At 36.0% G+C, this 22871-nt stretch overlaps 1 protein-coding gene across 8 annotated transcripts in view; it reads right to left on the bottom strand.

Annotated features, from left to right (window-relative positions):
• Positions 1–22871, bottom strand: part of sema5ba (sema domain, seven thrombospondin repeats (type 1 and type 1-like), transmembrane domain (TM) and short cytoplasmic domain, (semaphorin) 5Ba) — a 179560-nt gene that overhangs the window by 42633 nt on the left and 114056 nt on the right. For all 8 annotated transcript variants that reach the window (XR_005624296.2, XM_039683025.2, XM_089133126.1 and 5 more), the window contains 4 exons: positions 21816–21878; positions 19898–19996; positions 19592–19805; positions 11771–12056 (listed from right to left, as the gene is read on the bottom strand). Coding sequence is in view for 7 of the 8 variants with exons in the window: in XM_039683025.2 (XP_039538959.2) it covers positions 11771–12056; positions 19592–19805; positions 19898–19996; positions 21816–21878 (662 nt within the window). In the remaining variant the exon portion in view is untranslated. The remainder of the gene's footprint in view (positions 1–11770; positions 12057–19591; positions 19806–19897; positions 19997–21815; positions 21879–22871) is intronic.

The raw sequence follows: 22871 nt of genomic DNA, 5'->3' as shown, positions 1-22871 counted from the left end.
GACTCAATATAGGCTAGTGTTCCTTACAACTTACTAAAGATCCAGTGATTCATGGATATTGACATGCAGCCAGGAATCGTGTTGCCTTTCATTTATGTTTGCCTGATTTCGACACCGGGGAAATAAAAGCAATATAGACCTAAACATAAAGCAAATTTGCCTGTGAACGCTTTAAATAAATACAATATAGGTAGGTCTAAATCCGGGTGATCACTTATATCAGTGTTATATATATAGCCAATATATACCATCATATCGTGCAGCCCTAAAACTTTATAGTTTTTTTTTTTTGGTAACACTTTATTTTGATAGTCCACTTTAGACATTCAACTTACTATGAGTAACTTTGCCGCTACATGTCAACTAACTATCATTAGAGTATTAGTAGACTGTTAGCTTAATATCTGCTAACACTTTAGTTTGTTGGTCCCCCAACAGACATTCAACTGACTGTAAGTAACTTAGCAACTACAAGTCAACTTGTTCTCCCAACCTGAACCCTAACACCTAACCCTAACCTAACAGTCTACTGACAGTCTACTACAGCCTACTAATACTCTGACACTTAGTTGACATGTAGTTGAAAAGTGTTATGAAGTGGGAGGATAGACGAACCCAAAAGCAGACTGATTGCTCAACACAGAATTTATTCAAGACAAAACAGAAAATAAAACCCACAAGGGGGCAAAACAAGACTGGGTAGCAAACACAAGACTTAGACTGAGGTCAAGACAGGAACAATACTAAGACGCGAACAGACTCTAGATTAACAGTTAACTCAAGGAATTACTCACTGCAAACTTCACACACCATCATACAGATCTCGCGGCAGGTTTCACAATGAACCGACACAGGACAGCAAACACAAGGGGATTATAAAGGGGAACACTAATGACCAGGACAGGTGAAACTGACAAGACAATAATCACAAGACGAGGATAACAAGGGGGCGGGGTAACGTAACGAGACAACACAAGCACATGGCCCAAACTGGCCATGCGCTTGCACACAAAACATGATTCTGTCATGATCCTGCCTCACGACTAGAGAAAATCAAAGACAAGAAGGCAGAATCATGACAAAAAGTTACTTATAGTTAGTAGAATGTCTAAAGTGACTATCGAAATAAAGTGTAACCTTTTTTTTTTTTGGTCAGTGTTTATTAAAAAAACATCCAATACTGTAGATAAATATTTAATTGATGAGTTGTTACGGTGACGTCAAAAAAGTTGGCTGCAAAAAGTTGTACAATCTAGAAACCTTGAGACAAACATAAAAGTTCATAATATCATCTCATGAGGATCTTGCCAGCTTCTTCTGGCATGAAATATTCTAAACTGCATCGTGACTTAATTAACTCCCTTGATTTGAGTGGCAGGTGGCCCAGAGACTCCAGTAAGCTGTCAGGAGCTGAGATGAGCTATGCAGTGGATGGATTGGGGGGTTATTCTTGTTACCAGACTCACTCAATTTTGGACAGATGACAGTGCAGTTTCAGAAGATGTTGAAGAGACAAAGAAAGGACCAGAAATGACCCCAAGTGACCAGACCCATATTCAATTTCATTTGTTATTGACAGGTGTGAAAAAAAGTTTGTTTTGAACTCAGTATATCCTGCTTTACTGCTTATACTTACGACATTATGAGCAGAGATGGGAATAACGGTGTTATAAATAAACGGCGTTACTAACGGTGTTATCTTTCTCAGTAATGAGTAATCCACGTCTAATTAATGTGAATAAAAAGCGGCGTTACTATAGCCTAATTGAGCTCACTGAAACAGTTTCCATCTGAGTAGGCTCTCTCTCCGCCACAGGACCTGCACAGTTTTTTCTCTGGTGTGTGTGTGTGTTTGAGGGACCAGAATTGACTAAAGCGAAGAGAACGCCACGAGCGCGAGATAGAGTGTGTCCGAGAGCCCGAGTGTGTCCGAGCTTTTTATAGTTTGTTTATAAATAAATGACAAATTTCAGCATTAAAATAATCTCTGTAGCCTATTGGTATCATCTGCAACATTTTAATTAATTTACATGGTTTTATACAAATAAAATCTAACAAAATAGCCTGCAGGGAACATTCTGGGAATTCGGGTTCTGGGAGCACTTCTTGTTAAACTGTTTATCATTTTAATGTATATTTTTTTATTATTATTCATTCATTTTTGGTACATTTAAGCATTATTTATTTTTAGACTTATTTGTTGGCAAGTTGTGGTCTGTGCAATGTTAAATATTAAAAGTAACCTAAACCTAAAATTATTTTTTATTGTTCTACTATAGTAATGATAATATTTAAATAATATATTGAATTTTACAGGTGTCTTTGACATTGTCCCACAGCAACATTACGACAGTGTAGTGTACAATGTTCTATAATAATACCTTATTCTATAGTGTCAATTTCATTAATTTAACATATTTAATATTGGGTTCATCCAAGTTATTTGACATTTAAGTAGCATAATAGTTACTTTCCCTGGTAATTAGCTACTTTTATAATGATTTAATTCAGTTACTAACTCAGTTATTTGTGTGAAGTAACTAGTAGCTATAACTAATTACTTTTGCCCAACACTGATTATGAGTATGATAAGCAGTAAAAGTCACCTACACATGACATGCTCTGTATAGCCTTCAGCTTTGGGAAGTCAAAGTCTTCTTACTATGAAGGGTACAGTAGAACTCATGCCTATTTAGATGTTAGGTCACAGGTTACACACATACAAGGAAAGTAGGATGGCAACTGAAAAGATAACCAAAATTGGGAAGTTATTCTTGTTATCATATCGTAACGTCGGAGCCACAGACAGATGGGTCCGGGGCAGAGCTCCAGGACGGGGATTCGGCCTGCCAGATGCTGGTGTCTGGCTTGGGCTCTTGTTATGTGGCATGAAGAAGATTCAAGCCTGGTTCTGCAGCTCGACTCTAGGGACTACATATGAGGGGTTCAACATGGAAAATTAGCGAGGTAAAGTGAGAGGCTCTTGGCATTGAAACTCAAAAGGCTGTTGCGCAGGGGAAACATTGGCTCTAAACCGGTCAGCCTTAGGCTGTGAGGACAGAGCAGGCTCTGACAGGACAGCCAATTATCTCAAGCTATTTTTTTTTCTTTTTCACTCTAACAATCAAAGGCTAAAAGTGATTGTTTTCTAAAAATCTTTTTTTTTAGATTTGACTTCTATAGAGAAAGGGCTGTCTTGTCAAATAATGCATGCCTATGCTAAATCACAGTGGCATTTTATTGCATTTATGCTTGTGCAGATGTGACTTTCACACATATGATGGTGCAGTTTTAAAAGCTCTTGAGGTTTGTAAAAAGTAAAGTACAGAGTTTGGTCCTGTAACCCTTTGGAAAGTCACCTACTCTTGCAAATCCCACGACACGCTCGGTATAACACGCAGCATATGGGAATGAAGTCTTCTCACTGTGAGAGCAGATGACTTCTGAGCTTTCCAAGCGACACGTACAGTAGATCACATGCTTATTTAGATGAAGTCATGTTGAGTTATGGTGACAGAATAGACAATATGTCAAAAAGCACAGGGTCATTTGAGGTCACCAAAGAGGTCCATAAAGTTCATTTTGACCTAAAGTAGGACAGTACTCAAGGGGAAAAGGGGGAAAAAAAATATAGAAAGATACATCAGTGTAGAAAAATACTTCAGTGTTTCAACTTCACTGAATACTTGCATCGCAGCAAAAAAACAGAGCCGACTCAGCAACATTCCACAGCCAGGACTGAGGCAAGATTATTCATAAATATTTTTACAGCATAACAATATCTGCTCTTTTAAAAACGTGCACTCAAGCATAAAAAGAGTATTAATTATCAATAACGTTTTGCAAAAAAATATATTGTACATGCAACAAGTTTAACTTTTTGTATACACCTTCTGCATCTTCTTTTAAACGTAATGAATATGTATATTAAAAATTATTATTATATTAAATATTTATGTTTATAATAAATATTTAAATTAAAGTTTATTACACAATATTCATATTTACAGTATGTTTGGTGTACTGATTTTACAGTTATAGCACAACATCTTCAGTTTCAGAAAGATGAAAAACAACGAAGCAGAATCATACAAGCTACATGCAAATAAAGGAATAAAGGAATAAACGAGAAGCAAAGATTCCTGCTATGGGGTATAAAAAACTCATTTCAAGGTGGATTTTGTCATATTGCATCACAGTGTGCGAAGATATGCACTTGGTTGTTATTCTGCATTTGTTGTAATTCAGGCATGAAAGTGTGTATTCACGATAGACGAATTCATTCACACTTGATCTGTTTTCCAGAGAGGTTGTCTGCCATCATACTAAGTGCCAATAGGTTTGTTCCACCCTGTTAACCTGTGGGTCAGTGACAGAAATGAGGGTGATAGCTATTTCTTCAAAAAGTTAATAAAAAAAAAAAGAATCCTCTTTAAAATTTTAAAAATTGGTCTCTATAAACATTTCCTCTTTCCTCATACCAAAATGTACGATAGGTCAGGAGTGGCTTAATATAGGAAAATGAGTTAGCTAGTCATATCGCAAATATCATATCGTAAATTTAAATAGATGAGAACAAAGAGACGCTGAGTGATATCTGAGACGTGAAATTAGCATAGCTTTATAGGGAATCATTTGCCAATTATCCAATAAAATGATAATACAAAAAAATTTTTCTCTGATTGACCAATCAGAATCAGAAGAGACATGCAAGGGGTTTTATAAAGCCAGTAAGATAAAAAGGAACAGAGATTTTAGCACAGTTAAGGGCATTACAGAAAAAAAAAAAAAAAAACTTTTAGAAAACCAAAGTAAAAGCTCTACTACAGAAGCCCTGAACCGCAAGGTGAGAAAAAAAAAAGAACTAGAAGAAAACTTATCTCATTATAACGACATATTATGTCGTTTTAACGAATTAAGTCATTTTAACGACTTAATATGTCGTTAAAACAACATAATATCTCGTTAAAGTGACATAATATCTTGTTATAACGACATAATATCTTGTTATAATGACACAATATCTCGTTATAACGACATAATATCTCATTATAACGACATAATATCTCGTTATAACAAACATAATATCTTGTTAAAACGACATAATATCTTGTTATAATGACATAATATCTCGTTATAACAACATATATCTCGTTAAAACGACATAATATCTCGTTATAATGACATAATATCTAGTTATAACGACATAATATCTCGTTATAATGACATAATATATTGTTAAAACGTAATATAATATCTTGTTAAAGTGACATAATATCTCGTTATAACGACATAATATCTTGTTAAAACGACATAATTTCTCGTTATAATGACATAATATATCATTATAACGACATAATATCTCATTAAAACGGCATAATATCTCGTTATAATGACATAATATCTCGTTATAACGACATAATATCTCGTCAAATGAAACACTTTTAACAAGATATTTTGTAATTTTAAGTCGTTTTAACAACTTATTATGTCGTTATAACGAGATGTCATTTTAACGAGATATTATGTCGTTATAACGAGATATTATGTCGTTATAACAAGATATTATGTTGTTTTAATGACACACTAAGTCGTTAAAACGACATAATATGTCGTTATAACAAGATAAGTTTTCTTCTTTTCTTTCTCACCTTGCGGTTCAGGGCCTCAGTACTCTGCAAAGTGCAACCTCTCGTGATTTACTGCTTTTATAAAATGAATCAACAGCAATTTAATAAAATATACCAATGGTCAAGTTAAATTTATGAACAATAATAATCATAAAACAGCTGAGGAATCTGAGCCAAACACTGTGAAAAGCTTATAAATCTGTTACTTTGATGCATAGACAAATATATATATATATATACAGGGGTTGGACAAAAAAACTGAAACACCTGGTTTTACTACACAATAATTTGTTAGAATGGTGAGGGCCTCATTTTGCATCCAAATACAGCACCAATTGACAGATAGAAGTCCTTCACAGTGACCAGAGGGATTATGAGCCGTTCCTCTTCCAGAACAGTGTCTAGGTCACTATATGATGCTGGTGGACTCGCTCCTCCAAAACACCTCAATAATATTCAGATCTGGTGACTGTCAGACCATGGGAGATGTTCAACGTCACTTTCATCTTCATCAAACCCTTCTGTCACAAGTCTTGCTGTGTGTTTTGGTGCATGATCATGCTGATACACGGTTTGAGCATCAGGTGCTCATGATCCTCCAGAAGGGTTTGGTAGTCCTCGGCAGTGTCGGGTCCATCAAATACAATCAGGATTGTCATGATATTGGAGCTCAAACCATCACTGATCCATCCGTGCTTCACTCTGAAGATTGGCCGCCAGGCATATAGATGTGAAACCTCCAACATTGGCCAGTGTTTCAGTTTCATTGTCCAACCCCTGTATATATATATATATATATATATATATATATATATATATATATATATTAGGGCTGTGCAAAAGTTAATTGCGATTAATCGCATCCAAAATAAAAGTCTGTGTTTACATAATATATTTGTGTGTGCTGTATATAATTATTTCTTATATATAAATACCTATCCATGCATGTATATATTTAAGAATTATTTGTGCTTAAATTCTGTATATATATATATATAAATACATAATCTATATTATATAAATATAAATATTGTATATATGAATAACACATTTTCTTAAATATATACATGCATGTGTATGTATTTATATATACAAAATAATTATATACAGCACACACAAATATATTATGTAAACACAGACTTTTATTTTGGATGCGATTAATCGGAATTAATTTTTGCACAGCCCTAATATATATATATATATATATATATATATATATATATATATATATATATATATATATTATATACTGTAGATGAATAGAAAAGGGCTGTATACAATATTCATAAAACTGAAAAAAAGAAAGTTCATTACCTAGAGTAGCTTTTCACAATACATCTACATAATACATATTAGATAGCCGTTACTGACTGTAAGCTATGAGGACATACTGCTTTGACACCTTCAGCCAACTAAATGAAAGGCTGCCAAGACCTCGGGACAAACTACTACCAACACTTTCAGCCATTTTTGGCTGCTCTCTTGCATTCTGTCTCACTGTCTCACTCCACATGCCTGCCCTCCCTGTTTTGCAGCCCCAAACCCCACGGAGCATTGCTTAAGGTGTTCAATTTACCACAGACAGATGGAGACTCTGTTGTTCTGATTGCATTACCATATTCTGTTCCTACTGGGGCAGTGAGCGAAAGGGGACAGGAAAAGAGACAAAAGAGAAACAGAGATAAAATGAGTGAAAACGAGAGAGAGATACTGTAGTATGAAATAGAGGGAAGGAGAGCAAGAGAGGCAGTATTGAAACTATACTATTTGCTGTATTTGAAAGGTAGTATATACAGTCCAGTAGTGATAAAAGGTAGTAGATAAAACGTTTTGGTCGACAACCAACAGAGAGTATGACATTGCACACAGTATGTTCTGGGATTCCTTCAACAAAAATTCTACTTTACATTTATGTATTTTTACAAGATGTTGTAATCGAAAGGAATGGACAAGCGACGGTAACTCTAAGAAGTGCTGCAATACTAAATTTGAGAGAAAATATGCTGTATGATAAATCAAAGGCTACATAACATAAAATGCAAAAATAGCGTGTAATGTGAAGTATGCAGAAGGTGAGTATAAAATATTGAACACAGCAAGATATGGATATAAAGAGAAATAAGTGATTGATGACAGTCAGAAGATTTAATTAAAATATTAATTAGAAAGTCTGTGATAGCTGCGGCAACACCATTATTAGCTACTAGCTTTAAAATCCTATTAAATTCATATTCTTAACAAATCCTTTGTTAGCAATGTGACTTGCAATTAAGGGCAAAACTATGCTTGTTTATCTATTGCTAATTTATTTTCTGTCCAAACTGTAAAAGAGATACAACATATTCATGTACTACTCTCTAAGGCCTTCTCACATTTCTTGGATAAACTGAAACAGACTCGTTTTAGGTGTAATTCAAAATTTGTAATCTTGACAAAAGATATTCACAGCTAGGGTTTACAAAGCATGAGTTTGTCACATGTTTATTTCTTAAGTGTGTGTATATATATATATATATATATATATATATTATACATATTATGTCCTTCGAGATTTTAGGTTAAATATATACTGCTGTGTGGGAAAGTTACTCATTCAGTAATTTTATCTTCCATTATAAATATCCTTATAAACTTCACTAAATTTTGTACTTTAAACACAAATATATAACTCTATATATAATGTAAATAACTGGTAACACTTTAGATTAGGGTCTAATTCTCACTAACTAACTAGTTGCTTATTAGCATGCATTTTACTAGGATATTGGTTGTTTATTACTTATAACACTTACCTATTCTGTATGACCATATTCTACATCTCTTAATCCTACAGAATACCTAAACTTAACCACTACGTTACTAACTATTAATAAACAATAATTAGGTATGTATTGAAGCAAAAGTCATATTAATAGTTAGTTAATAGTGAGATTTTGACCCTAATCTAAAGTGTGACCAAATAATAATTTCTCATATTAATTAAATACATTTATAAACATATTATTTTAAGTTAAAATTAGATGGAGTCAGAGCCAATCTTCCCTATACACACACTACGAAAGCTGCCCAGGGCCCCGCAAATGACTCAAGGCCCCACCTTCCCCTCGTGTCAAAGCTCGTCAATCAAAGTTAACAACTTCGATGAGATAATTGAGTGGTACTATCCTTCTGGGCACGAAAACAGCAATCAGGCAGACTTGTGTTCTCTCCTCTCCAAATTTGATATCAGCACAGAACAGTATAAAGTTAATGTGCTTCTCTATCTATCTGTCTGTCTAACCATCCCAATCTCATGAAAGTGCGCATCTATACCACAAATTTCTCGTGCCACTTATACACCAAAAATAGTTTTTGCGTGCATATGATACACACTTTTTGGCGTGTAATATACGCACTCCACACCCCTAATCCTACCCAAGATATTTACAGTGCACATCCAGCCCGTTCTCATCCCAAGGCGTCATATACTGACGCTTTTGACAATGCGTATACATCCAACACACATGGCACCCTTTAGCGTCAATATGAGACGCAGATATATATAGGTGCCTCCTAGTGGTCTAACCCTAATCCTACCCCAGACCTAAACCTACCCATAACCGAAGCGTGATGCATTGATACAATGTGTTGGATGTATACGCATTGGCCAATGCGCCAGTATATGACGCCTTGAGAATGAGAATGCGTTGGCATATCATATGCACTCAAAAACAATTTTAGGCATATAAATAGCAAGAGAAATTGTACTGTAAAAAATGATCCTGTAAAAAAACGGTAAACTACTGGCAGCTGTGATTGCCAGCATTATACCGTAAAAATATGGTGTTACTGTTTTTGAAATTTACAGCTCAATACTGTTTTGTCAGCTACAGTATAAAACTGTCATTTACAGTTTTTCTCAAATGCTAAAACACAAAAGCCAATCCTCTAAACCAAATGACCAGTTGTCTAAACACATTTACTAAATCTAGCCATCATTTTCCAATATCAAAAACACATTTCACATGAAGACACAATTCACAAAACACAATCCTCCGTTCACATAAATCTTAACACATTTTTCCTTGCTAAAACACAAGTTGCAAAAGAACTCTGCTCATATTCTCAAATGAAAGCTCATGTGATGCAAAATGCTTGCCACAGTCAGCAATATTTGAACAAAATGAACACATCTGGCGTCATTCATTACACACAACGACTCAAAATTGAAAACACCTGTTGCTAATGGTGGGAAACTCAGGTAACACAACAGGTATTGTACTCTATTGCTTTCTAAGTCACAATACAATTTTTCAAGCCTGCATGTGAAAGTAGTCTATTGGTTTCAAATCAGTTGTTACTGTATTGTAAAACATGTCAATTGACAACACGCTTCTTTCTTTAGAGTTGAAAGAATGCCACGTAGAGGTGTGAGGGTTGCCATATTTACAGCGGCACAAGAAACCCTCATTGTGGATATGGTTCGTGAGAACAACCTCATCTGACTCCTCATCAGACTACAGTAAATGTCTGTCTGCCACCCTACTCCCCTTTCCTGAACCCTATAGAGGAGTTCTTCTCATCGTGGAGATGGAAGGTTTATGACAGACAACCATACACTAGAGAACCTCCTAAGGCCAATGGAACTGGCGTGTGTTGACATCCCAGTGGAGAACTTCCAAAGATGGATCCGCCATTCCAGGGCGTTTTTCCCGCGGTGCCTGGCAAGAGACAATATAGCCTGCAATGTGGATGAGGTGATGTGGCCCGATGCAGCTCAGCGACATGATGCCGCACAGTGATTGTGGTGTAAATAAAATAAATTACACTAAAAAAAAACTTCACACCCTGATCATGTTTTCAAGAGTACTGTTGTGTGCAATAGATTCTGTTTTTGCATTGAGTTGTGTTACAGTAGTGTACTGAATTTACTATAGATTTATACTCTTCATATGAAACTCACAAATCTAAATGATTAATCCTCTGCAGAGATCTAAGAAGATCCATTACTGTAAAGTTTCTAAAAATATGCATCGGCAGTTATGAAACAAAGAACCTTCTCACAAATTGAGCATTGTGTTTTCAATTGTTTTGCTGTAGTATGTAATGACGTGTATAGTGTTTACATTTTTGAAAGCTTCGAGCTGCTCTATTGGTGTGAAAGTTTGAGTTTTGAAGTGAGAAGGTGTGGTTGTGTTTATGTAGCTTTAGAAAAGGGTGTTGTGTTTAGACATTGGGGAACATGGAGGAAACGTTTGTGAAATGTGTTTTAGCATTTGAGAAAAACTGTAAAAGCATATAGCTGTTTAAAAATTAACATTAACACACCGTATTTTTACGGTATAATGCTGGCAACCACAGCTGGCAGTACTTTACCGTTTTTTTGTTTTTTTTTACAGGATTATATTTCACAGTGTGAGATTACGTTTGATAATACAAAGGGCAACGGTGTGTGTTTTATAAACTGCATACTCAGAAAAGATAACCACGTCGCGCGTTAACATGAGTTCATATGCGCGTGCACGAAATGAAACGCACACTTTCCAGTAAAACATCTATGGGGACCAGTTACCAGTACAATATAGGCATGATGGCACTCCTCATTGGGCGCTCATATACTTTTCAAACAAGACAATGATTATTTAGTCTCCCAGTCAGTTTAGTTACAACTCTGCAATAAAGCAAGATGGAAAGCAATCTATTGACATTGACTATCTTGCATTTAAAATGTTGATTGGCAGGACACACTGGTCAATATGGATGCACATCCCTCAGTAACCATCAAGTATCAATTATTGCTTATATCATTTAAAACACAGTGACATGCTTTAATAATTCACAGGATGCATTTTTGATATCAATAACTAAATGTGTACTATTTTAAAATGTGAATTATTGACATAAAAGATGACTATTTCAGATATCAGGAATTACATATTCATTAGTACTAACTTAACGAGGGAGGTTTTTAGTGGGAGAGCTGGGGTGTCAGACTATGTGGCAATAGTAAATGGTTTACATGGCTCATGGGTCAGGTAGGATTTTTGCTTAGGGAGGTCAGGATCTGGATGGAGTAAAGCATGTAACGCCTCAGTACTATAAAAGTACTAATGTCACTCAAACAACTACACAAAATTTTGCTGTTAGATGACTAAACTTACACATTGGTGGTGAAGATCCCATAGATGAGGTCCTGTTCAGGCAGGTAAAAGGTGCTCTGTAGCTCATTGTAGTAGAATGGGATCTCTCCCGACCGTGAACAGTTGAGTCTGGCTTTCGTAAAGGTGGTCCACGTGTCCTCCAGCAAGAAGCGGCCTCCTATGTCGTTCTTACACACCCGTGCCACCCTTGAATACACCGTCTTACCGCAGTCGTGCTCCACTGCATTTTCCCTCAAGAAGAAGAAGGTGAAAAGACCCACGTCGTAAGCCGAGATGAAGTGAGGCTCTGAGGGAGAAGGAAAACAAAGTGCTGCTAAAGACCTTTTGGGTAAAACAAGCATTTCAAATGGCAGGACTCTCAGCAATGCAGCATTGAGTAGCTTAAAGGCCAAAACAATAATTTACTTCCACAGCAAACTGCCTTTTCATTGAACTTCTTAGTTCCACTCTTTCTGAATATCCGCTTAGGCCTGCCTTGGACTGGAGCAGAAAACTGTGTGCATGTGACATGCAAAAATTATTCTGAATACACAAAGCTGTCCCGTCGGTCCAAGTGGCACTGGTCTAGATTGCATTAGTCAGAGTAATATCACATACACTGAATAATGTCTTACCCCTAAGGCCTGTTTATTCCCCAGCCCATCCAGTAATGCATGCCGTAGATATTCACCTGCGAATAAGCAAGGCTATAATAACTGCAGGGGCCATCGCAGCGTTTTACGAAAATTAGATTACTGTTATGCTGTGAATCCCAGGAGAGGCTTCAATAGCCTTAACTGTTTTTGATTCAATTTTAAACACAATAAATACCAAATCTCAGTGGACGCTGATCCAGAAACAGCCCGGAGAAAATTAAACCATGGTCAAAAAATAAAAATATTGACACTGCTCTATCTGCATAAACTGACTGTGACAGAATTATATGGTCGAAACTGGACTGGACCGTTGTGCATTGTATCATATACTTGTCCAAAAATAACAAAAAGCACCATAAACTGAAATCAAATGACTTTGTACAATTTTCAATGCATAATTTTATACTACTAACGTTTTGTGTGGGAAACGGCAAGAAAATTACCTTTAAGCACTAATTAAATATATACTATGCTACACTACCATTCAAAAGTTTGGGTTGTATGTTTTTTTTTTTTTATTCTTTTTTGAAAGAAATACATTAAATTGGTCAAATTGTGTCAGTAAATTCAATTTTAAAATAAATGCTGTTCCTTTTCGAATTAATAAATGTATCACAGATTCCACAAAAATATTAAGCAGCACAACTGTTTTCAACATTGATAATAACACATTTTTCCTGAATACCAAATCAGCATATTAGAATGATTATTACCGTTTTACTGTATTTTTAAATCAAATAAATCCAGTCTTTGTGAGCATTAGAGATTTTTAACGATGCCGTTTTAACGTCAGATGCCATCCCACTATTTTGAGTGAATACATGATGACTATGTTATCAGGACTGGGTAATGCTACATCTTTTTGGACATGTACTACAGAAGACTAATGCTTTTTTGGACATGTATTTGAAGCACAGTACCATTGCAAACACACTAGAATATGAATATGTATCATATGACACTGTAAGTGTAGTTCATAAGTTCCATGCCTTGCCCGGTACAAATTGTAAGGGGTGAACTTTAAAAAAAAAAAGATTTAATTCTCTGTCCGGATGTATTCAGAGAGCATTGTTGTTGTGATCAAACGAAGAATTCACACACTTTAATTCAGTACATCATAACTACACTTCCACACAGATCAGGGTGAAGAAAGTGTTTAGAGAGAAACAGTGAAAACCAATACAGATGCATTCAGGAACTACAACAATTACTTCTCAGAGACTGCATGAATTAATCAAGTCATTTTGCTAAGCTGGAATGGGCAGGGTGTGAGTGTGCTGATTTGTGTGGGACTGAACATGACAAACTGTATTTCCCTTCTTCCATGCTGAACGTAAATACTGCCTCATTTCCACACCGCCACTCCATCAAGGGTCCCTGTATGTGTGTGTGTGTGTGTGTGTGTGTTTATCTGCGGGCCACAGTCAGGAGAAAACACTAAGCTGGGAAGTGAATTACGAGGCCCAATAAGTTCCAGAGGAGAGGGGCATGTTCTAATAGCCATGCTGTTGGCGATGATGATATTTCTCATTGAAACAGAGCAGTGCTAAAACAATATCACATCTCACTTCAGGTCAAACCCCACATGGGCTCAGTGTTAAAAAACAAACAAAAACATTGAGTCAGCGTCAGCACCTGGCACGACTGATACAATAACAGTCCGGATGGATTCGATTGTGGACACTTGAGGTTCATGCCGTTCTTCACTCAACCTCAGTTGAGAAACAAGTTTTTAATTCACACTTCATCCCCATTTAGGGTGTGTTCACACATGGCATGTTTGGTTCGATTAAAACAAAACCTGGGGCGATTGCTCTGTTAGTGCGATTCATTTGAACATGTGTGAACACTGCCATGTAAACCCTGGTGTGCTAGAAACAAGCAGACCGAGACTGCTTAAAACATGGGGCAGCTTCCAAATAAACTCTGGTGCGGTTCGAATGAAACATGGACCAAACATATGGAAACAAACCAAAAACTGCACACACACTAAAAAGACGTCTCCTTACAGGAGATCTTAGTTTGTGTGTGTGACGGACAGTGTTGTGCAAGTTACTTCCAAACTGTAATACATTAGGTATTACTTGTTACTGTTATTTAAAAGTAATTCATTACCTTACAATATTACTGTCTCAGAATTGTAATGCGTTACATTACTCATGTATTACTTTTGAGTTACTTTCACCAAAATAACTAAGTAGAACTTAACTTTGGGGCTGTAACGATATTTAATATGAAACCGAAATCGCGATTCGCCACACGACTCGATCCACGAACCTACAGAATCGCAACACACCTCTTCCAACTCCCAGCGTTATTCTCCTTACCGTCCAGATCCAATGCTGCCTTATCCTTAAATTAGGCCATTAGTATTATTTGAAGTTAACATTATAAAATACATAGACCTACACCACAAACTAGTTGAGGATAACTTAATTAAAATTGGGGAAGTCCAGCATTATGGACATGACATTTGCAGTCAAAACTTGAAATAAAAATTCTCAGAAAATACATAAAGGACTCCAGACATTAGACAAATATCAGTCTATGTTTTGTTTTTAATATTAGGGAAAAGACACATTCATGCGTGACAAAAAAATAGGAGGCAAAATATATTTTTTGTAATTCTGTTAATTACACTGCGCAAATCGGATGAGGAAGGGTTGGCTCTTCAGTCTCCATAGAACTTAAAATATTCATTTTATTTTAGTTTTCGTGTTCGTGTTCGCATTTATGAGGAAAAAACAATGTTACAGACGCGACCGCTCTGAACTGGCACTAAAAGACTGCTTTAAAACTTTCACATAGTCTGTTGCCTTTAAGAAGTAAAAGCAGACAATACACTGTAATACAACTGTAATACAAGCCTCACTGAACATGTAACGAGTAAAATATTACTGAAAATTGATTAGTAATGCCTTACACTACTGCGTTACTGCAAAAAGTAATATGTTACTGTAATGTATTACTTTTGTAATGCGTTACTCCCAACACTGGTGACGGAGGGATTCCTGCTGATTTTTTTGACTTCTTTACACATTTTATAAGCTTTTCACAAGTTCTCAGCTGGTCAAAATATTATTATACATGTATGTAGGCTATCCACATGCAGTACAATGAGCGCATGTATCCTAGCACACAGCATTTGTTTTGGATGTTCTTAAAGTCCCTGTAAAGTCAAAATTAAGTATGTGTTGAGTATGTGAGTCTGTCATACCACAGAAAAATGTGCTATTAGCCACCCAGCCAAATTTGAATGATAAAAAGCCGGCAAGTACATAAAATAAGCTATCAAAATCATGAAAAAATCAACGCTCAAACGCTGGGGGCGTGTCCGCTGGCTGCGCTGAAACCACGCCCACTAGCGGGAAAGCTGTTGTTGACGGTGATATTAGCTGATTAGCTTTTGGAGACGGATGAACACTGAGGCGGGAGATCGTAGTTTCGGCCCCGTTCACCAGTAACAGCGGATTATCAGTGAATCCAAGTTGTCTCTGAGGAAAGTTTATAAAACGATCCAGTGTAAAACGATCACTACAGAGGCGGGTGTTGGGGGTGACCCTTAGCTTTTCATCAACAAGGTTGACTCTCTAAAAACCTCTTCTTGATGTGATCGTTTTTAGGGGAATTTAAATGAAGATACTGATCTGTTTTGTACATGATCGCATCCAGGTAGTAGCCCATGCATGTCCGTGTCGAAGGCATAGCTAGCTAGAAAACTGTAGGCTCAGTTGTAGTAACTAATAGTACTGACAGTCACTCGCGATTGAGCGGTGAATGCGAATGTGCTCGGGGAGTGTGTATGGAGATCAGACTCAGTGCGTCATCAAATAGGGGGGTGTCCAGCAGCTCATGGGCTCCAGTGCGTCATCGAGCCCTGTTTTAGCCCCGCCTAATTAATCCGTAAAATTGCAATGGTGAAAAACTGTTTAACGGTCTAACTCCACATTTCAGTACTTCACAGTTCACAGACTTTGTAATATGTTTTAGCAATACATATGTAACATTTATAATGTGTTTAGAACTTTTTTGTAGAATTGCCTTTACAGGGACTTTAAGTTCATATGCGAAATATACGTTATAAAACTTTTACTTTATCCACTACAGTAAAAGACCTGGGTGTTTTACTAGACCGCAACTTGTCTTTCGAACATCATATTTCATGTTACAAGAACAGCCTTTTTGCACCTTAGAAACATTTCAAAGATAGGTAACATGCTAAAATGCAGCAGCTAGAGTTCTTACCAGGTCAAGAAAATACACTCTAAAAAATGCTGGTTTAACCCAAATTTGGGTCAAATAATGGACAAACCCCAACGTGTGATTAAAAATGCAATTTAAAAAATGTAACCCAATGCTGGGTTTGTCCATATTATACCCAAATTTGGGTTAAAACCACCCAGCATTTTTAGAGTGTATGATCATATAACACCATTTTATCTCTCTACACTGGTTACATATTAAGATCCGCATCAATTACAAAGTACTCACCTATAAAGCCCTAAATGGTTTAGCTCCTGTGTATTTAATGGACCTTCTATCACCCTACAATCCATCGCATGCTCTTTAAGACCACTAAATTCAAGGCTTCGGTCATTCCTAGGATATCTAAGTCCACTAAAGGAGGGAGGGCGTTCTCGAATTTAGCTTCTAAACTCTGGAATAGCCTTCCTGATATTGTTCGAGGCTCACACTCGCTGTCCCAGTTTAAAAATAGATTAAATACGCATCTCTTAATCCAAGCATTCACCTTTTATAACTCTGTTGAATCAGATCGAAAACATTAATACTATGAACAGCAGCTATGCTAATTATTTCCCATCTGCTTTTCTGCTGTTATCTCGAGACGCCAGTCCCGAGGAAAATGGCGTTTGTCAGCTCCAGTTTGTATCCAGCCTCTCACGGAGACTTCAGATCCCCCAACACCTGCGATGAGACGACTAAACGACTCTGAAGAGATGACTCGATGCTGGCGATATGTTATGCCCTAAATTATAACATAATTAACTAAATTTATTTTTCCATGTACATTTCTGAAATGCACTTTCTGTATGGTATGGTATGGTATGGTATGGTATACTTTATTGTCCCAATGGGAAATTTGTCTTGGGCTCACAATTACAACCACTGCACCAGACAATTAAAACAAACACAATACATAAAGAACAAAGAAATACACATTTAAAAACAAGTAGTTAGCCTCACAAATACTGTGTGCATTGGAGAAAACTTGCCACTGAAATATGGAAGAGTGTTTGGCATCCCCTCATTCTGCACTGTAAAATGATTGGCATGACATCATTCTCTACACTAGAACGTAAGGCATCATGCAACTCTACTACACTAAAGCTGTAAAGCTGCTTTGAAACAATATGTATTGTGAAAAGTGCTATACAAATGAATTTGAATTGAATTGAATTAAAAGCCCACCAGATTGTGAACATATATCCCTATGCCTTTAGGTTCGGTGTTAACATATCAATGTAAACTCTAAGAAGACAAGGACTAAATAATTGTTTTGGCTCAGACCAAACGAGCCAAGCAAACCGAACTACAAGTGTGAACACACCCTGAGACTGCATCCAGCTAGCACACACAATTGAAAGGTTAGCGGTTAGAGATTTGTCCAAACTATTAACAAACATTAAAGGGTTAGTTCACCCAAAAATGAAAATTCGGTCAGTATTTACTCACCCTCATGTTGTTCCAAACCTCTATGTGTTTATTGACTAGTCAATGGGGATTGAGATCTGTTTGATTAAAACATTCTTCCAAATATCTTCCTTTGTGTTCAGCAGAACAAAAAAACACATAGAGGTTTGGAACAACATGAGGGTGAGTAAATACTGACAGAATTTTCATTTTTGGGTAAACTAACCCTTTAACTATAAGCCAAATAGCTACTTTAGCTCCATTTGCAAGCGCTAACTCCCTTTTCACAATTCAAACGACTCAAAATGAATAAAAGTAATTTCTACATGTTATGAATCCTGTTTCACTTTGAATTATGTGATATTCTAGCGGTAAAATAGCAATTCACATTGATTTCAAACTTTCTTGTGCTGATTTTACTCAAGTATGGTCAATATAATGTGTCCTTAGACTGCAGATAAATGTGCATGCTTCAATAATCTCACTTTTTGTCTTTCTTTCTCCTAAAACGTGAGCCAACAGTGGAACTACAGGCCGACTGGGTGACGTGAAGCGTTTAGCTGCAATTTCACCCTCTCTCGGCCATGAGGAATAATTACATTGCAGGATGCCTGAACTTTATTCCGTTCCACCCAATTCTGTACTTTCACCACCATCTCTAACTTTCCAACACTTGTCTATGTCCTTCTCCTCCTTTCACCTCAACTACTCTTAACTTTCTGCTTATTCTTTTTTGTCTGGTGTTAGATGGATTTCTGTGGGAAAAGGCACAGTGTCAGCAGCTGGGAGATTATTGACACCTTTTGACTTTTTGCAGGAAGTGTGCAGAGTTTCGTTCATCTCCATGTTTGACTGGTTCCTCCCCTGACAGGCCAGGGCTGCTCTAAAAATCTGCCTTAGACACAAAAGCTGAAACTGTGAGAGTGTAGCTGTGCTTTTCTCGCTTTTTGTTGAAGAACAACCTTTGTGTCATATAGAAACTTGTCATGTGCACTTAGGTCAGATCAAACATGGATCCGGGATATTATCCTTAACAAAAACTAAAACATTTTGTTACTTGAAATAAAATGCTAACTAAAAAAAAAAACCCTCACATTTAATTTAATTAATTAATTTATATTTTATTTTTATTTCAGCAAGTTGCAAGTCTACATTTCAAATAATGAAATTTACTATATAAACCTAGTCAATAAGAATAAGAATAAAAAAAGACAAAAACACAATAAAATGACTAAAACTTCAAGATTAAAGTGAGAAGAGCACTTGGGGAACATTTTGATATCGATACTAAAAAGAGGAGATGGAGCATGTGAGGGTTTTTTTTTAAAGAAAAGTGGGAGACTAATGGAAACAACTTGTGATTTTTCTTTCTTATGGGGAATGCTATTGAATTGAAGTCTCAGTGCTTTCCATTTGAAGAACACCATTTGGCGGCATATTAGTAGGACAGAAAAGAGGAAGGGCAGCAACAGAAATGTTAAGACTTTCCAGACAATCTCTGGGATAATATCATAAAATGATGAGATTAATGTACCATTAAGCCATTTGGAGTTGTACTGGGCGGTCCGCAGAGGCGGCATTCCTCCCAGGCTGCGGTAGATGACAGGGTCCCGGCCGGAGAAATCGATGACCGTGGCAGCGTACAGCTCTCCACTTTCGGTCACCACAGCCGTCGAATTATGACGAGGGTCGTAGGGGCAACGAGCCACTCCATTCACCCTCTCTAACACTCTGCTCATGTTCCCTGCCTGAGAAAAGGATTCGGCATGGATCACACACACGTCACTCACTTTAATAAAATCTCCAGTTCAGACAGCCCATTTAACCGATAGATGCTTACCTCTCTGGTGATACAAAGGGGCTGGAAGGCATTGGTCCCGCAGGTGATCACCGCGGTCTTGTTGACAAGCAACACACGGATGTAGTTTTGACACTCCACCTGCAGGAGATACATTTAACAATATACATGTTCAAATTATTATTGTAATGCATACAATTTTATATATGTAATTATATTGTAAATAATATTGTACAAATAACTTTTGACAGTCTCTTTTTTTTTTTTTTAGATATTTTAAAATGTAATTTATTCCTGTGATTGAATGCACATGATCCTTCAGAAATAATTTTTCTAATATGCTGATTTGGTGCAAGAAACATTTCTTATTATCAACATTGAAAAGAGTTCTGCAGCTAAATATTTTTGTGGAAGTCATGATAAGAATGTATCATATATATATATATATATATATATATACTATATATACTATATATATATATATATATATATATATATATATATATATATATATATATATATATATATTAGGGCTGTACAAAGATTAATCACATCCAAAATAAAAGTTTGTGTTTACATATTATATGTGTGTTTGCTATGTATAATTATTTTGTATATAAATACACACACATGCATGTATATATTTGAGAAAATGTGTTTTTCGTATATAAAATATTTATATTTATATATAATATAGATTATGTATATATATACAGTATATATATGTATATATATATATATATATATATACAGTATTTACGTGCAAATAATTCTTAAATATATACATGCACGCATATGTATTTATATATACAAAATAATTATATATAATTATAACACAGCCCTAATATATATATATATATATATATACACAGTATCAATTTTTCAGGATTCTTTGATGATAGAGTTGAAAATAACCATGTTTTTTTTTTTTTAAATAATATATTTTTGTTATATGTAAGTGTCTTTACTGCCACTTTTGATTTAACAATTTAATGTGTTATTACTGAATACAAATTATACTTCCTATCTTACTGATGCCAAGCTTTTGAAGAAAGAAAAAAGAAAAAAAAAAGTTCACCCAGTGGTAATTTCTTGCAGGATTCTTGCTCAATCATATCGGTTTCAACATGATTATAGAACTGATTATCATTCATTTATAATGTTATGACAAAGAATTCTAATATGCCATTATTATTATGCCATATTTCCTGTGAGAGTACTTATTCTTCACCAAGGAGTGTGATTATTTCAGCTTTCATTTGTAGTAAAATCCATAAATAATGCCATCTAGCAATGGATCGGCGAGTCACGGCATCAACCTTCTTGTGCAGTTAACTGTAAAAGTGACAGCATTTCAAACAGGATGGGAAATGACAAGCCCTCCAGCAGCGTCACTGAGGCATAAAGCCACGTGGCTTAAATTAAAAGTTAAAGGACTGTTGTTTATGCCATCTATTTGAGTTGAAAACTTACAAAGTGTTGGTTTTTGTACTTCATCACTTATAGGAATAAGTAAGAAGCAGATCAGTCTCATTCTGGGAAATTACAGCATACTCCATATTCAAAAAAGGTTAGGTAGTTTTCATTCAGCATGCTCAAATTCATGAAATAAACTAGTTTTCAATTTGGTTGAGAGTGGTGGTGAGAACCGGTTCTTTACAGTCATTCTAAAGAGCTAAGCTTCTTCTTGAAATACTTTAATAATTGCAAAAACACTTTTTCCTGCAACGTTTTAATCTAACTAGCTAGTGGGTTTTTCATTTTGCCTTTCACATTCAGCGAATGATAAGCTCAAGAAAGAAAATACTGACCTTTGGGCTTTAAAAATACTGAATAAGTAAGCTCAACATATTGCCCTCCCACAAACCTTCAACAATACCCGACCATTCTAGCCAATGGGCTGTCAGCATTTTGTTAGAAATGTGCCTATTCAACAGAGAACCTGGGGGTTTAAAGTTACCTCTGTCTTCCCTTTGCTTTGACAGGACCTCCTGGTGTCTTCGTCTGGGCCCCATTCTGTTGCCTAGGAAACCAAAATAAACCCCAAAAAAGTGACTTGCTGTGATTCGCAGTTGCCCGGCAGCTGTTTGCAATAAAGCCAGGTTACACAACTGTTGATGATAATATTGCATGTAGCCATGCATCAAAAAACATTAACCTTAGTGTGGTGTTTATTGTATAAACAGCATGATAAGTGGGCCAGCAGTTCAAAAAGGGTAAGGTAACTAGACAGTTGGAAGACTAGATGCAATTTGCATGTAAATACCATCCCCTAGTTTCATTCAAGCACAGAGACCTCATCCTCTTCTCTTTTTTTACACCAGCGCAAGCCACTTCATTTTCTTCTGTCCAATTATGCCCCTTTAGAGCTGCGTCTCCAGCCAACAACAATAGAGGCAGCACTTAAAAACTGCAATCCTGCTGTCTTAAGGTGGATACATGCACAAAAACACATACTTTTACAAATTACTCAGTTATAAGCACAAAGCCACAACCTTCATCTCTCAGCTTGAGATCCCATGGGCTTCAGATCTTGACTGAAACTCTAAATATAGTCCATTATTTTGTATGGCCCACTAAGGGTATGAGAAGGAAACACTAACTAATTGACTGAATCATAATTCAAGAACAGAATATTTGAATACAGTACCTGAGTCAGACTATATGGCAAATTAAGTAGGAAAAAAAAGTTGACTTTATTACTTAAATTTATGAACGTTTAAATTTAAGAGATTCAAGATATTCAATGATAATTTTTCCCACAAGCCAATTAAAAAAAAAGTAAATATAGCCCGTAATTATGTATTTAGGCTTGATTAAAGTGGGATTTGTCATGTAGACTATGCAAGAGAGACCCTTGGTTAAAGAATTAGTGTAATGAAACTAAGACAAAATTGAAAGAAAAATAAAAACACAAATCTATTGACTATTAATTCCAAAATAGAGATGAATGTTCATCAGGCTGAATGGAAAGGAAATTTTAGATTAACTTACCAACTAATCGTATACTGGACAA

Source organism: Pimephales promelas, chromosome 7 (assembly GCF_988280905.1).
Source record: "Pimephales promelas chromosome 7, fPimPro1.hap1.1, whole genome shotgun sequence".
Classification (NCBI taxonomy): domain Eukaryota; kingdom Metazoa; phylum Chordata; class Actinopteri; order Cypriniformes; family Leuciscidae; genus Pimephales; species Pimephales promelas.
This window is presented reverse-complemented; position numbering and strand designations above follow the sequence as displayed.